General features: G+C 38.1%; 1 protein-coding gene across 4 annotated transcripts in view; it reads right to left on the bottom strand.

The window, feature by feature from the left end:
- CTNNA2 (catenin alpha 2) overlaps nucleotides 1–17596 on the bottom strand; it is a gene marked incomplete at its 5' end in the record, with an annotated part of 1047388 nt that overhangs the window by 93603 nt on the left and 936189 nt on the right. For 3 of the 4 annotated variants that reach the window (XM_082851289.1, XM_082851290.1, XM_082851291.1), the window contains 3 exons: nucleotides 6374–6574; nucleotides 13142–13298; nucleotides 13892–13984. In XM_082851289.1, coding sequence (XP_082707415.1) covers nucleotides 6374–6574; nucleotides 13142–13298; nucleotides 13892–13984 — 451 coding nt within the window. Of the gene's footprint in view, nucleotides 1–6373; nucleotides 6575–13141; nucleotides 13300–13891; nucleotides 13985–17596 lie in introns of those variants that run through there. The other variant, XM_082851292.1, reaches the window with a different exon arrangement.

The following is a 17596-nucleotide window of genomic DNA, read 5'->3' as shown; positions in this document are numbered from 1 at the left end:
ATCCCTGTTGTCTCTAGCTGAGACCTGAGTCAGATCTTAAAGGATAAGTTCAATACACAGATGTAGAGGAGGAGGAGAAAATGGGGAAGATGACAGGAAGAAGAGTGGGAACAGCATGGATGTGTTTTAACTGGAAAATAATAAATACACCTGTCCGGGTGGAGCAGAGGATCTATACAGAGGATTCATGGGCAGTGATTGTCCATGTTGAGTGCAGTCATGAGGAAGACAAGAAACAGTGAAGCATATGTCCCAAAATCAATAATATTGACCATACTTAGATGATGAAACATCAGGCAATACATGAGAAGCTTGAAGCTCAGGGGCATTAACTAATTTGTGTAAGGTCACATTTAGAAGTCAAGGAATTGAGTTCTTCTGATTCCTTACATGGATTTCATCTATACATTGTACTGACACAATGGTACCCCTCATTATCATTTCTAATTTGGGTGCTTTCTATCTGTTCCTCTTACTGGGCAAAATACATAGGAATGCTGTAAAAAAAAAAAACTCTTTTATGAAAACTTTACATAACAGAAGCATGAAATTACAAATTATACCATCTCTACTAAGAGAAAGAAGTCAATCTGAAAAGGCTACATACTATTTGATTCCAACTATATGACATTCTAGAAATGGCAAAACCATGGAAACAGTGAAAAGATAGTGGTTACCAGGAGATTGGGAGGGGGAGAGGGATGAATAGATGGAGTACAGTGAATGTTTAGGACAGTGAAAAATACACTGTATGAAACCATAATGATGGATACATGTCATTATATATTAGTCCAAATATAATAGAGTATACAACACCAAGAGTGAACCAAAATGTAAACTATGAACTTTGCGTGATTATGATGTGTCTGTGTAGGTTCATCAATGGTAACAAATGTACCACTTTGGTAGGGGATATAGATAATGGGGGACACCATGCATGTGCAGAATCAAGGGAATTGATTCAAAATCATGGGAAATCTTAGTAGCCTCCCCTCAATTTTTCTGTGAACATTTAACTGTTCTTTAAAAAAAAAGTCTTGAAAAAATTTATACCATCTGTTTGGCCCACATGTTCTCCAAAATAATGGAATTTTCATTTTCATTTACAAAGTGCTTAATAACAGAATCCTCACTAAAAAGACTATTTTTTTCTATTCTTTTTGGGTTCCCTCTGAAGAAAGAACTGCTGGCATCTCAAAGATCTCTCAACCTGATGATATTGACATCGTCACAAATTTACATCAGCCATCAAATTTACAAAAATGGCATTTCAATGTAATCTGTTCTGTGAAGAATGAGCTACTTTAAACATAATATCATTGAATGGACTTTCAGGCCCCTCAACTTTCCACAGCAATCTGACTTTGCAAATGCGATCTCTAAAAATGGGTCTCGTTGGGTGCACTTGCTACCAAGCTATCGGCAATTTGTTATAATTCAGGTTTTATTGAAGAGCCCATCAAACATGTTAGTATTTAATGAGTCTGATGTATGTCAAGTTTATTGTGCTTTCATCTGCCTAGATTAGTTTTATAAAAAATAAATAGGTAAATTTTAATGTAATATTGCCCTAGAATTTTAACATACTAATAATCCACAAAATTGTGTTTTCAAATTAACTTAGCATTCATATCAAGACAAAAAGCACTCTTCAAAAAAATTTACTTACTCTTTACTAAGTAAAGTAATTTATGGAAAATTAACTACAGACTGTTTCATCACTCTTTGGATCTCTCTCAATTTCTAGCCTCTCAGTGAAGGTAAAGTGGGAGTTCTCTCTACAGAGACCCACCCCTGCATCATTTGCATGTTTAAACAGAGGTTGGCCTGTATTTGAAAACCCCATTAGCAGCAAAGTCTGGTCTAGTTAAGACTTTTTGAGCATTCTGCCCCTTTTTTTTCATGCTTGGTAATAGACTCTCACTCCATTCCCTTCACCGTACCCTATGGCCATCATGCAGAGGCTCCATTTAGTCTTGTTTAAAGTTGCTCTTATTATGGAATATTATTTCTCTTGTGGCAGTTATTTTCCATGGGGGTTATTCTGTCCACCCAAGAACATCTAGCAATGTCTAGAGACAATTTTGATTGTCACAACTTGAAGTGGGAAAGGGAAGAGGTCCTATAAGCATCTAGTGGGGTAAGTTCAGTGATGCTGCTGAGCACCCTTAATGCACAGGACAGCTGCCTCCACCCCAAAAAAGAATTACCAAGACTCACATGTCAATAATACAGAGGTTGAGAACTTCTGCCTTAGGGTCTTTAACAACTCAGATATAAAACTGGGCAGAACCTGGTAGGTTGGTGGAAAGGCAAAAGAAAACATGATGCTTTGTCTTCCATGTCCTGGACTCTTCCTTTTTTTCTTCTTCTTCTTCCTGTCACCTTCCACTCCTTGCCCACTGCTCCATGTTCTCTCCTCAAAATAAAATGTACTCTCAGGACAAAGTTTGATAAACTTGCATAAAAAAGTGACCAATTAAACATTGCATTAAGATTTTTTTTAAAAATCAGAAGCAAAATGTTAGCCCAAAGGTAGAAATTTGGGTATTAGTGATCTGTATAGGAGTTTTTATTTGAAGGACGTGGCCCTCCTTAGCATAGCCAGACACTGACAAGGGGACAAATCCATTTTATAAAATCTATATAACCTACAAAACTCTGCATAACCATAATCACAGAACTGATCTTATGTTCTTCCTCAAACTCCATGTGTGTAGTACATCCCCCAACAATTCTAATTAGTAACCAGTGAATTTTAACAGCTAAAGCTTTTTTTTTTTTAGCTTGTTTCTCATAGAGAAATTTCTTATTGAGAAATGCTAGGTATTAAGTCACCATATAGATCACACATTTTAAACCTCATGTTCCACATGTTCAGATTACCAGTGCGATTGTGACAGAGCACCATCCCTTCTCTTAAGCCCTGCTGGCTTCAGAGCAGAGGCATTCTCCCTCCATGAGGAATCCGTGAGTATGTCAATTGTTCTACTCACAGCTAAATTATTTTTTGTTAATAAATTTATTTATTTTTGGCTGCATTGGGTCTTTGTTGCTGCGCACTGGCTTTCTCTGGTTGCAGCGAGTGGGACCACTCCTCTTTGTGGTGCACGGGCCTCTCATGGTGGTGGCTTCTCTTGTTGCGGAGCACGGGCTCTAGGCACACAGGTTTCAGTAGTTGTGGCACACAGGCTCTAGAGCACAGGCTCAGTAGTTGTGGCACACGGGCCCAGCTGCTCCGCGGCATGTGGGATCTTCCCAGACCAGAGCTCGAACCCATGTCCCCTGCATTGGCAGGAGGATTCTCAACCACTGCACCACCAGGGAAGCACACAGCTAAAGATTTTGCTTTCATTTCTTTGACAACCTCTCTACTTACCCATAAAGAAACCATATTGTTCCTGTTTAGGAAAGAGAAGAACCACTGGGGACAGAAGCAAAATAATCTATATACCTTGTATATTCTAGTTCTTAGCCCACTAATATCTACTTTTCCTTGACATGTATTCCATTTTCTACTAGTTATTTATAAACTGTTTATTTCACTCTCTTCTACCTGGCTTCTTTCCTAGTGATCTTCAATAGATGCTGAAAAATAGAAAGAATCTAAATGTCTTGCTTATCTTTTCTGTTCAATTATGAATTGGATGTGGACATCAGAATCAAGAAGGTGCCTTTAGTTAAGTACTCCAAGTATTCAAAAACTGCAAGGAAGGGCTGAGATGAGAATTTTTAAAGATCTGAAAATTGACAAATAAGAGCAAAATCTTCATTAGCAACAACAATCCAGGATGGATTGCTCTGTTTCATTGATTTTTTTTTTCAGTTAAAAAAACTTCAACCAGAATATTATTTACATTTCAAGACTTTGGGTGAAAATTATGTTAAAATATTTCCATCAGCTAGGCACACTGCCCTTGCCTTTATGTCGGTTTTGACCCAATGGGCACCACTCCTTCTATTTATTAAAGCACCCCAAGGCTCAATAAGAAAGAAATCTAAAATGTCTCTTGAACAACGCTGAAGTCTTTGTGCGTACAAAGTCGCCTATAAGTTGGCAATATGCTCTGCATGTCATCTGCGGCAGTAATCATTCCAACCAGTCATGAGTTGAAACTTCTGACACTCTTCACTCAGTGTCAGATCCAAGGAAATGCTGCTATGTGTCAGATATACCACAGGAAGCTGAGACTTTGTAACAAAATCGAGGTAATGGGCCAGGAACTGAGAGCTCCAAAAATGTGACAGAGTTTCCTTAAGGGTGAAAAAAAAGTCCTTAAATTGGAGAGTAAAATAACTGTTTCTAATTATTCCAAATGAGAAAAGAAATACCATATGGCTTGCATTGTGTTGCTCTACTGAATGCAAAGGGCAAGCCTATTTGAAAAAAAAAAATAGTGCTGAATTTCAGCTAATTACAATGTAGATATATCATATTATTATTTTTTAACATCTTTATTGGAGTATAATTGCTTTACAATGGTGTGTTAGTTTCTGCTTTATAACAAAGTGAACCAGCTATACATATACATATATCCCAGTATCTCCTCCCTCTTGTGTCTCCCTCCCACCCTCCCTATCCCACCCCTCTAGGTGATCACAAAGCACCCAGCTGATCTCCCTGTGCTATGCAGCTGCTTCCCACTAGCTATCTGTTTTACATTTGGTAGTGCATATATGTCCATGCTACTCTCTCACTTCGTCCCAGCTTACAATTCCCCCTTCCCGTGTCCTCAAGTCTATTCTCTTCGTCTGTGTCTTTATCCCTGTCCTGCTCCTTGGTTTGTCAGAACCTTTTTTTTTTTTTTTTTTTAGATTCCATATATATATGTTAGCATACAGTATTTTTTTTTCTATTTCTGACTTATTTCACTCTGTATGAGAGAATCTAGGCCTATACACCTCACTACAAATAACTCAATTTTGTTTCTTTTTTTGGTTGAGTAATAGTCCATTGCATACATGTGCCACATCTTGTTTATCCATTCATCTATCGCTGGACACTTAGGTTGCTTCCATGTCCTGGCTATTGTAAATAGAGCTGCAATGAACATTGTGGTACATGACTCTTTTTGAATTATGGATATATCGTATTATTATTGTTATTATTTGTAATTCTAAGTCTGTGAGGATTCTCAAGAGCAACGATCCCTAGATGTGCTCTTTATTATGTGATATTACACTAGTCCTTTTCTGCTTATATTTCAGAGAGCAATCAATGTCTGTTTATCTGTTGTTTTTCCATGCTATTCTAGACTAACAAATAGCTACAGAAGTCTTTGTAAATAACCTTTTCCCTGTAGAAGGAAACATGTTTCTACTAACATGTCTTATCATGTAGAACTTGGAACACTGCTATATCTGACCTTTCAGAGATATGTCTATTTTTAAAAGCCTAGTGGGTTCCAAATTCCATATATAGACCCATGAAGACTCCCACTGATGCTGAGGTAAGTTCCTTCTACGCATACAGAGGACCCGATTCATTACCCATTCATAACTCCATCCAATATAAAGTTAATTCTATTTGTCTTCTCTCCATCCCTGGACTTTCTCTCTACTCTCATTCCCCCATATATACAAATATACAAGGCATAAGGGACTTCAGAAAGGGTCTGAAGCCAAGAGACACCAGTCAAGAGCAAAAACTACTAAAAATAGGCTACTCTTTGACACAAATATCCAGAGTTATGGGTTGTTGTGCTAACTCAGTAGAAATAAGTATTTTTTCCATCTCAGTGTACCAGAGAGCTATGACAGGCTCCCATAAGTAACTGTGTCTCACCACGACCGTGATTCCCCAGTGGGCAGCCACATGCCCCTGGAAGAGGGCATGCAAGCCTTTGTAAGAGGAGCAGGACATATATTAAAGTCTAACCCTTTTTCAGTAACCACTACCTCCTTTGATTACTTCATGTCCATGTACTACCTAGAGCTGTTATGCTTTTCCCTGGTTGTCCTTATCTTCTCAAGAAATAGACAGGGAAATGTTTTTCAAGTTCAAGATTCCAAGTTCCAATCACATATTCACTATTTTCTAGACTTGTGACCTTTTTCCAGTTTCTTAACTGATTCAAAACTCCATTTTCACATTCATAATAGGAGATAATAAAAATCTGCCTACTTCACAAGGTCCTTGTGAGAATCAAGTGCTTATATATAAAAACTGTAGAGTAGTATATACTGCAAAACAATAAATTATTATTCTGCTAAAGTATTCCAATTCAAACTCAAGAAATAAAGAGCACCCTTTTTATGATCATGTGTAATTTAGAAGCAGAAAGACCTATGGGAAACAATGAAACAGACTGATTCAGGTATGGAAATTAATCATGGTGCTGACATTTTTGTCAAACCTAATATCCATGGTTACCTGTCTCAGAGAGCAATTTTGTAGCTTCCAGCACCTTCTCAGTATAAACTCCAGTTTCATAGTTCTCCATCTCAGCATTGATGATGTGTATGACTCGAGCTGCCCGGCCCCTGATAGCCCCTGCAGTCCGGTCCAGAGTGTCCACATCCCCCTCTTGAAGGGCTATCACACACTTGTTTACATCCTCCAAGATATGATTTTCTGTGGAGAGGACACATACACATTTATATGATTTTATACCACTGACACACTTAAAAACCTATTGAAGATAGATTCATTAACTCACAAGCCATCAACTTGTACATCTCAATACATGCCTAATAACATTGAAATCATATTTAAAGAACATAGTTTATAATTACAATAGTGGTTCTCAAACTTGAACATCAACTGGAGGATTTGTAGCATCATAGAGACTGTTGGGTGTCTCTCTCAGAGTTTCTGATTCACTAGGTCTGGGGTCGGGCCCAAGAAGTTGCATTTCTATCAAGTTCCCAGGTGATGGTAATGTTGCTGGTTTGGGGACCATACTTTGAGAACCACCAACTTTAAAAATATCTCTTTCTTTGTTTCAGTGTTTAAGACTTATTGGGTGAAAAGGTCTTTTAAGAGTGGTAGTGGTAGCGAACAAGAAGTCACCAAGCAGCAATGTTTCTAGACATGTCCAGAGTTGCACTTTGTGTTGGATCATGTTTTTATTGAGGAAACATTTAAGGGAGACTTTAAAATGAACAAATATCACCCCATCAGTCTTCCAATGTTGTGTCATGCATAACGTATATGCAATGGAAACTGATCAGGTGAAGAGGATCACAGAGTTCCCCACAATTGTAATACAATCCAGTCTGTGGCTGGTTCCCTCAGATTGGAGTCAAGGTCAGGGATCACTCTCCATCATTGTCCAAAGCAGAATCCAAGCAGGCAGGATGAGAGGCTTTTCTCTCTACCAGCCTAGAAAAACATGCAGTCTGGTCCCTTACAGTTTTGCAAGTGTGCAATTTTGTATTTTCCATGTCCAATGTGAGATCTGTTATTATGTTCCTCGAACATTCTTTAGAAACAGAATCCTAAGGAAATGTTCAAAAAGTTTAGTACTCCGAGGGAAAAAAAAGAACTTAAGCTGAAAATATACATATACACACACAATAGAATAACAGGACAAACTTGGAAGTAGTCTTAAGTAATCTGTTAACCCTTAAGAAATTATAACTGTTCAATGAATAGTTAATAAAGGACTAAATTGAATGGTTACCTCTTTAAGAAGTTTCTAGAGCTAGTTCTGATTTATAAATTCCTAAAGAAGGAGAGATGGGAGGGTACTCAGCAAATCCCAGTCTGTCCCATGGATCTCTCCTTCTTTCATTAAACCAATCACTCAGAGAAAATATTTGTTTTTATAAGACATTGGATAGAAAATTGCAAAGTATAACATGTTTCATAAAGGAACATCTGTTTGACCTCATACAATATGATTTCCTCACTCAACTATTTATAAATTTCTGATTTCTACATTCTCTGGTTTCAAATAGAAATTAGAATAGAAAAAAAATGAAATGTTTAAATTTTAATATTTTGATATCTTAAACTCACAAGAAGTTATTTCCTGAATGCTGATATTTTCCTGAGAGAACGAGAAAGACAGTTGTGAAAATAGAGACTTAAAGGCTTTCATTTTGATTAAGGAACTTCTGAAACCACCTCTTTATGAGATCTTGGATTGGATCATGCAAACTCACCTAAAAGGACACCTTAAAAAAAAGGTTTACTCAAATGAAACTTGGCACAGGATTTTAAATACAGAAGTTTGATTCAAATAGGTCTCTCTTAACTGCCCTGATGGATTCCTCCAGACAATTAAAATATGTCGTGGTCCCTGAAAATGGGCAACTGCGAGGGTGTTCATGTCAAAAACAAGCATTTTCAGGCTTCCCTGGTGGCGCAGTGGTTGAGAGTCCGCCTGCCAATGCAGGGGACACGGGCTCGTGTCCCGGTCCGGGAAGATCCCACATGCCGCGGAGCGGCTAAGTCCGTGAGCCATGGCCACTGAGCCTGCGCGTCTGGAGCCTGTGCTCCACAACGGGAGAGGCCAAATCAGTGAGAGGACCGCGTACTGGAAAAACAAAACAAAACAAAACAACAACAACAACAAAAAAAAACAGGCATTTTCTTTGAATAACATAATGTAAGAATAAGCATACCTACCATTTTTCTGTGCATAGTTTAAAGATGGAATTGAATGCAAAACAGAGGAATCTGTCAATTACATTAGATACTAATGTATCTGGAATTAACAAAATTTAAAATGTAAGAAGTCCATTCATGACCTAATATCCTAAAATGAAATGATAGTTTTTAAAATCGAATTTCCAAACTAAAATATGCAACTAATTTAATTAGGAGGCAAGAAAAAGAATATGCTTTCATAGGTATAACTACAGTTGACCCTTGAACAACAGAGGTTTGAACAGTGCAGGTCCACTTATACATGGATTTATTTCAGTCGTAAATACTACAGTACCACAGAGCCGAGGTTGGTTGGATCCACAGATGCGGAACTTCCCATCTATAGGGCTAACTGTAAAGTTATGCCCAGATTTTCAGCTGTGTGGAGGGAGGGTCGGTGCCCCACACCCCCAAGTTTTTCAAGGGTCAACTGTATACATTAATTGAAGGAGGCCATCATAGCAACAACATTGCTTTTAATTGAATTGCCAATTAATTTGTTCAATGGTTAGTCACATTAATCATGTGTGAATAAAATATTAATTTTACTAATTTTCAGTTTACTAAATGACTCAGTTTTCTTAATCAACTCTTTTTATGAAATGTTGAGATAGTTTACTCTGCATTTCCCAATTTTACCCAATTAGAGGTACCCCTTTTATAAAAAAATGAATTACAATTCCCTCATGATAGTAGTTATACCAGTGGATGATAGATATGTAAAAGCCACTATGATAAAGAATGTTTTAAAATAAATTTGTACTTTATTAATCTAAGTACCAATAATGCACTTGAAAAGAGCTATATTGTTCTTGTAGACATATTATTTAATCAAAAGATGACACTTGGTTTATATATGGTTTCCCTGGACCCCTTGTAATAACTTCTCCACCCCTAGTCCCTATACCATCAGGTCTGGGGTTTACAAGTTTGGAATTACTCTGGTCTAGTATCTATCAAAAAGGGCAGTGAATTATTCAAAGGCAGAATCCACACTTAACTCATATTTTCATACCTGACAGCGCCTTAGAGCAGGCAATCAAAGAAGAAATCCTGAATAAACATGTCCATTGAAGAGGGACAATCAATTATATATTTTTATCCTAAGGTATTTTCAGGAGAAAGAATTCATTAAGTAAGGAGATAGAGGAATGATGTTCCAACTAGAAAATAACATAGAAGAGAAAGTAATAATAAAAAGCACCTGTATTCCAGAGATAATTACATTGCTGGGATAAACCCCTTAGGTACTTTGGATGCCTGAATGTAAAGGATGGTTTTTAAACATCATAAAACATTTGACTGCAACGTATCTTGTGGTAAACTTCCTTGAATTTTTGCAACCTTACGATTTCAGGAAAGATATAATCTTGTTAAAAAATCACAGATGACCAAACTACCTGATTATTATAAGCTTTAAAGCTATAGTTTCTAAATTCAAAAGCAAAGTTCAGTCCGTGAATTTTTTAATGAAACAAACTCAAGACCCTGGAGTCAAAAAAAACCAAACAAGTAAAAGAGGAAAAGGCAAACAAAGCAAAACAAAACTTTTAGACATTATGGGATTGAGTTAACAGCTTTTTCAGATCTTAGATGTCTGCTATTTTGTGAGCCAAACCCAAGAATTCAACTGTTATGTGATTAATGCCAAGATGCTCAATTTAAGACACTATTAAAAATTTTAGTTTTTGCCCAGTGGGAAAAGTTTAAGTGTTCTAATACAGCCATTTCATTTTTTTTAATAAGCCCAGACTACATCTGAAAATTGGTTTTGCTCCTGTAATGTTAGTAGCTCCCCAAACTTGCTGCTTTTCATATGGACAAATTAAGCACTCAGACACACAAGTTCAGGTAGCAAAAAAAAAAAGAAAGAAAGCAAAACAAAACTATCCCTTAAAAAAAATCTTTTCTGTTGTTGTTTTCAAAATAGAGTTTCCTGCCAGAATAGATATTCCCTTAAGAAGAAACTGATACATAAAGTGTCATTAATGCCATTTCAAAATATCTCCTGGGCCAACCTTGCAATTTACTGATGCAGATGTTTTGGCTCCAGCTCGGAGAGGAGATGAGAAGTAGTTTCCCCAACTATCGGGCTGTATCTACACTCTACCAGCAGGACAGAGTGGCCTGTGTCATTATTTGTCAAGCCCATCTGTGGAAAGGTGCCTGCCGCCTCCGATTGTCAAGTCCAAAGGCATGCTCTAGCAGGTCCTGCCAAGGCTGGCTCCCCGACAGCGCCTGTTCATTTTCCTGTCATGGCATGCCGCAGCGCTTGTACCACTGGGATTGGACTGCACAGTGTTATCAGCGGAAGCCAAAGCCTTTTCTTGTTGCTGGTAATAATGAGATGCACAAAAGAATGGCAGGGAGAAAGGTGGCAGAGGCATATCCGGTGGAAGAAAATTAAGAAAAGCTTTGCACTACTGAAACAGTCTGAGATAAGACCTCCTAACCTTGCTTTTCCCTACCCTCAGAAATTTTCATATATGCATTTAAAGAAAAGGAGAAGTTAGGAAAGCTTTAAGTTCTGAAATGATTCCTCTTTGAAAAAGGTAGTATATGGATATTTTCTATTCAATTGTAGATAGAAGGGGAATAGCATAAGATTTCCAGGTGCTGTTAGGATTGCTGTGTGAGTTCTGAGGCTGGTTGGAGAGTCCCCCTGCCCCTTTTGGGGACCCCTATAGTCATCTTGGCAAAGACTGACTACATACAAGAAAGATGCTCAGTCCTGGTGTCCGTCCTTCTGTTCCCCACCACTCAAATCCCCAATATGTCTATCCAAACAATTTCTAAGAACCTTATGAAAGATACATTTCTTGCATATCTTTTATGTTGTTAGGACTCATGCATCAGTGAAGCAAAAATCCCAGGAATGGCAACACATTGAGTTCTTTATCAGTCAACCCCTGGATATGGGTATGTTTAAATGAACAGTTGCTTTGACAAGTCATCAAAAACAAAGCACTTTGGGAATGAAGAATAAGACAGGTTTCCAAGAGGGAAGAGAGAGTGGAATGGTGGTACCAGAGGGGATGGCGAGGTTTGAGGGGGTGGGGAAGGAGCTGCAATGAAAACTGGAAATATCAAAGGCAAATTCCCTTCTATCTAGACTTACTGAGAACTATATAGATTCTGGAAAGAGGATATCTGGATTTTAATTATACCTCTGCCAAGTTACCTACCTCTCAGTGCCTTACTTTTCTCAAAGGAAGGCTCAGAATAGTGATGCCTATCTTATAAAACTTTGGTGTGAATTAAACCAAATAGCAGAAAGTCAGACAAATTATAGATACTGAGCATGTGTTCACTCATTTTTCCCATCCCCCTTGCCCTGCCCTCCATGATTTCAAAGTTGGCTTTTCCATCATCCATCAGATCTACAGATTCAATTATGCTGTTCTCAGACAAGCTTTAAATACAAGCCCCCAGTGGGAATTCATTGTCAGTTTCTTGGTGAAAGGAAAGACTGCAACTAGAGAAAAGTTTCTAAATACACTAAGCCTCCTGCAGAAATCCCTTCCACACTGTTGCAGTCAGAGGCCCTGTCTGTCTGGATCCCACCAGCTGTGCTACAACCCCTCCCTCTCAGACCTCAGTAAGTCCTGGTCAAGGCTAGGGCACACCTGAGCTGTCAGGTGTGAGTTCCATATTCCTGTGGGTAGAGTCAACACCTGGTCAATTTGAATTTTCAAGCGTCACTTGGTTATTTTAATGCCTCACAAGGAGGCTGAGGTTTCTGGTGACCTCCTCCCCCATGCCTCCCATAGAGACTTTTCCAGGTGAATTGGGCCAAGTGTGTTTTGTCAAATGTGTTTGGAAAAAGGCCCATTAGCTGGCAGTAGCCAAATTTGAAACAGCATTGATGAGCCCCGTTAAAGGTCAAATTGATTACATGGTTATTCAAATGCGCCAACATCCTTCAGTCTGGCTTCATTTACAAAGAAGAAAGTTACAGTTTCCAGTGATGATTAGTTACTCTCTCTCACTTCTTTCCACAGCCTCATGGTCAAGTGCTCAAAGCCTCAATAGCTCCCAAGTACCTTCTAATGGGTTCATTCTGTGGCTAACATTTCTTCCCAGCTTATCACAAACCTGGGTAACTTCACTTATTGAGGGAAAAAACCTTAACACAGCCAAATTGGAATAACTCATTGTTTTCTTGATTTTTAAACGTAACCAGTCTCATAACCCATACCCTTTTTTAGATGGATGATTCAGATGCATCAAAGGCCATCCTATTTTAAAAACTCCAGGAAGTAAAAAGGAGCCTAACTCTACTTAAATAATCTGTTCAGGTTTCTAATATCTTGATCAGAAATTTGTGTTTTCCCCCCAAATGCTTTGGCTCAGTGTCTTGAAATAATGTGCAGAGCAGAGAAGAATTTTCAAGAGGGTGTTACAATTACAGTTGCAGAGATGATTGACAGCTCAAAGGGCCAAGGAGAGCACTTGAAACAGAGACCCATGACATTTGAAAGATATTCCTCATCTCATCTTGTTCTCTTCCTTCGGCTGCCTTGTAAGGGGCCCGTTTGTGATTACCTGAGACAGAAAGGAAGTCATCCACTGAGGTGATGTCATCCACAGCCTCTGTCAGCACTCGGACCTGCTTTTCCCACTGGTCTTTGAAGACATCCATATTGTCCTGAGCAACTTTGCTCTGTGGCCGGGCAGCCAGTGTGAGAGCGGCATTGATGACCTATTTGTTAGAGACAATCCAGGGACATATTGACCACACTCTTTGACAGAGGAACAAGCAGGTCAAAGATCATGTTGAAATCCTGGACCCTGCAACTTCCACAGATAAGTGGGTTCCCAGTGTTTGGAAGGACAATCAAAACATGAAACTTAAAGTAGGTTATCAACTACTACTAATTTTTGTTTGCTTTTCTTCTTTTTGTAAGATATAGGTTTCAAAAAGTGCTTACTGGACAAAGCCTACTTAGCACAGATGTGGCAGAAATAGAAGTCTTGTTCTACATGCGCAAGCATATAATTTAGTGGTTGAGACACTAAAGGTAAATAGATATGGAGCGTTGAAATAACAGTCCAAGACAAATAGAAGAAAGTCAATAGGAGTGGAAAAGAGAATAATCGCCACAGTAATTCTGAAGAGACTGGAATAGTTTGAAGTTCTTTTTGAGAAAGGCAGAACCTGAAATGGCCCATGAATGTTGGGTAGCACTTTCTAGTGAGAGGAAAGAGGGCAAGGCAAGGAAATGAGTGACATGAGGGCTGGAGCGTAGAAGATCTGAAATATCAGGCTTTGGAAACAAAGTAAATGAGGCTTACCTGGGGACACAGGCTGTCAATCTGGGTGGCTGCCATCCGAACTAATTTCACCCCTTCTTCATTGTTGGAGATGGAACAGGCCAAATTGGCAACCTGTATTGAAAAGGATTTGAATGAAAATGATGTTGGGACCAAGGGAAAATACACTGTTGCATGACCTTGTACCTTCCCTGGAGAGTCCCACATCCAGGAGAATCCTTTCACAAATGAGATAAAGGGACCCTTCTGTATTAAACCAAATATTACTAAGTCTTCTGTCTGTAGGCATTTCTATCAGAAAAGCAAGGTGTTAATAACAAATCATTGCTTCAAGATTCTTGAGCACACACAATAATGTATTTTAACTGGGTTCTTCTGAACTCTTTCCCCCTCCATCTACACTCTCACTTGAACTCCCTAAGACTCATTATTGAATGCAAAGCATTGTGATTTTGGCCACATCAGTACTAAATTCTGACCAGTGAGAGAGATGCCATAGGCAATGCTTTTGATTTTAAAGAGACCCATAGTAAACTGAAAATTAGTGTCTGTTATCCCAAAGAACCCAAGATCTTCCTGTCACAGTCTGTCAGGAAGATGTCAGTCCACCAGTAGTCAACTCAAATGCTTTCAGGGGCCAGGCAGTTCTGAAAAGTGTGTAGAAAAGCCTGGTGTAATCCAGTAGGCAGTGGGGGGAGTGTGCAGCCAATGAGGATGTGCAAGTCCACTATAAAGGCATTCACGTTTGATTTTTAAAACATACTATACCAGCCAAAACAGCTGAACTGAATTCAAGTTCCCAGGTCAAGCATTTCAATATTATTCCTTCTCTTCAAGGAGTGAGAATTGGTCATACAAGGCCGGCCTGATTGGCCAAGGTCAACAGCACACAAAGTTACAATCAAAACACTGATCAGTCCCACCAAGCTGATGTCAAGAGGACAGGAGGATGGGGTTTAGAAAGGGCAAAGGAGAAGAGAAGGGCTGCCAGGGCTAGGAGCAGTAGGGCAAGTAGAGTACATGATTAGCAGAGAGAATCCCTAGGAGCCCTGTGGCCACCTGCCTTTTTGTATCACTTTTTTGTTCACTTCTGCTCTCCAAAACAAGACTGCCTCCCTACTATGCCTTAATGCTCTGGGAGATTCAAATGCACTGCGTATGTGTATAGTTCCTAATGTGAAAGAAACCTTAGTGTGGAACAGGGAGAGCAGCACAGAGCTGGAGATCCGGAGGCTCAACCATTAATCCATTCTGTAAGTCATGTCACATTTGGAGGATTGTTTCCTTATCAGCAAAAGGAGATGGATAGATGGTGATACTAGGGATACTTTCAAAGATGACCTCAATAAATCATTAGTGCAAAGAATCCCATTTTGAAGCTTTTAAGAAAGAACATATTAAGTCTATTACAGTGAGAATATATACTATGAGAAACCACAGATTTAATTCCAAAAGTTATCATGTAGTTTCTTATATTTTATAGTTTACCTTTGATTCTTCAGATAATTTTCACTATGTAACTTAGTTTTCAAAGAGAAAGACAAACATGCCTTTTTATACCCATTCATAGGATACTAAATGCCCAGGGGTATGAGGAGGCTCCTTGGAGGGAGAGCAAGAACGCAGGTTCTCAATTTCAATATTGTCTCCACTCTGCTTTTTTATTAATCTTTGTTATATTTGTATTCTACTGTATTTTATATTCCAAACACCTGAATAAGTATGTGACATAGAATTGGTGCTCAATACATGTTTATTGAATTAAAGAGTAACCTTTTAATAGCTTTTGAAAATTGCATATAGTGATTTGGAATACATAATAAGTTAAAGATACTCTTAAAGATAAAGTTGTTAGTCCTGTAATTTGGCTGGACAAATTTTCACATTACCTTCTAGCAGATGTTTACTAACGTCATGGAGCTAAACAATAGTTCTTACATTCTAGTCCATTGTTTGAGTCCAGAATGCAGTGGCCCCTGTCCATGGTGGCGTGTGAAATCAGGATGGTGTGATGAATTTTTTAGAAAGATATATGTATTTAATTTAAAATTCTGTCTTTTAATCTTAAATTCTTCCCATTTCTGCTGTTGGAAACCTTTCATTTTATGAAATGATGATTTCAGATGATGGTTTTGTTTGCTTTTTATCATCCTTGCTTGGTATGTGACAGAGACTTGAGGTCACACTTTTCCATTGCAGTGAACAACTGCTAAAGAGTTTGGCATATGACTCTATATAAGGACAACAACATGAAAACTTTAAAATGCTCCAGGAATCAGATCTTGGGTAATATTTGCTTGCATCTTTGTAAGATGAAAAGTAAGAAAATACCAGCACTCTCAATGAGATAAAGGCTCTAGACCAAGTATTAAATGGCTGTTGACATAAAAATATTTATAAATAAGAAAGAGAAAGGGAACCATATATTATGTATCTTTTGATAGAACGACAGAACACTACCTATGAAACGTTCTTGCCAAAAGCAACAACAACAACAAAAACAACAAAACATGAAAATGATCAGCCTTAGGATCGATTCTCAATTTACAGAAATCCAAGAGACAAACATGTAAAATAAAACCACATGGATGCCATCATGAAAATCCTGATGGTGATAACTAGTAGAAAAAAGTCAGACCTTTATAGATCCTGAATAGACAAATAAACCATTATATAAATATCCATAAATATTTAAATGAATTTTTATATATATGTACATTGTAAAACAATGAAAGAAATTTAAAATTCACTAAATATTTGATGATATTAAGGGGTTAATGTTTAAAATACCCTAGTAATAATTCAGTTATTTTATTTAAAGTGTCCATAGCTTTTATATATGTTTTTTATGTAATGTTTTAAAATACCCTAGTAATACTTCAGTTAAGTGTCCATAGCCATATATACACACACACACACACACACACACACACACACACACACACACACACACACACACACATATATCGAGATGCTTATGGATGAAATTATATGTTTGGGATTTGCTTCACAGTTATTTAGGGTAGGGGAAATGGGTGGAGGTATAGAAAAAATGACTGGCTATTTGTTCAGAATGGTCGAAGCTGTGTGATACTATATGATGGTTCATTATACAGGCTCTACTTTAAGATATGATTGAAATTTTCCATAATAAAAGTGTTTTTTTTAAATGCAGTAACTACAATCTATTATATCACCAGCTCTGATAAAATACTTTCTTGCACTTGTATGAGTCTCAAGGGAGCCTAGTATAAGTCAGGGAGAAGCCTGAGTATGGTTTAGAGGTAAGGCTTGCAGACAGCAGAAGAGTGTCAGCCTAAGCACAGAAGGGAATACTGTAATGGCTTGTATAAGACACAGAGGTGGCTCTCCGGACCACACAGTCTCCTGCACATGCTGGTGGCAGGTCCCCAGGCAGGTCCCTGGGAATGATGGGGCTGAGAAGAACTGGGCTCTTGTGTGAGGGAGATGCCAACCAGTAACTTCCACATTGTGATAAAAAACAAACAACCAAAATTTTTTTTTTGTATCCTTTGAAATGTTTCTTCATCCTTTGTTTAATAAACTCTATTATGGCTCAGATCTAGTGTGGGGACTTCATTGCGCAACAGAATCATAGTAGGGGAATAGTGCTAGCAACACTTAGCAAAAATAAAGAAGTGACAACTCCCAATAGTTCTTCAATTACTTATTCTCTTTAATTTACTGATTTATAAATCTTAAAGC

Source organism: Leucopleurus acutus (genome assembly GCF_964270905.1).
Source record: "Leucopleurus acutus genome assembly, chromosome: 12".
In the NCBI taxonomy this organism is placed as follows: Eukaryota; Metazoa; Chordata; class Mammalia; order Artiodactyla; family Delphinidae; genus Leucopleurus; species Leucopleurus acutus.
This window is presented reverse-complemented; position numbering and strand designations above follow the sequence as displayed.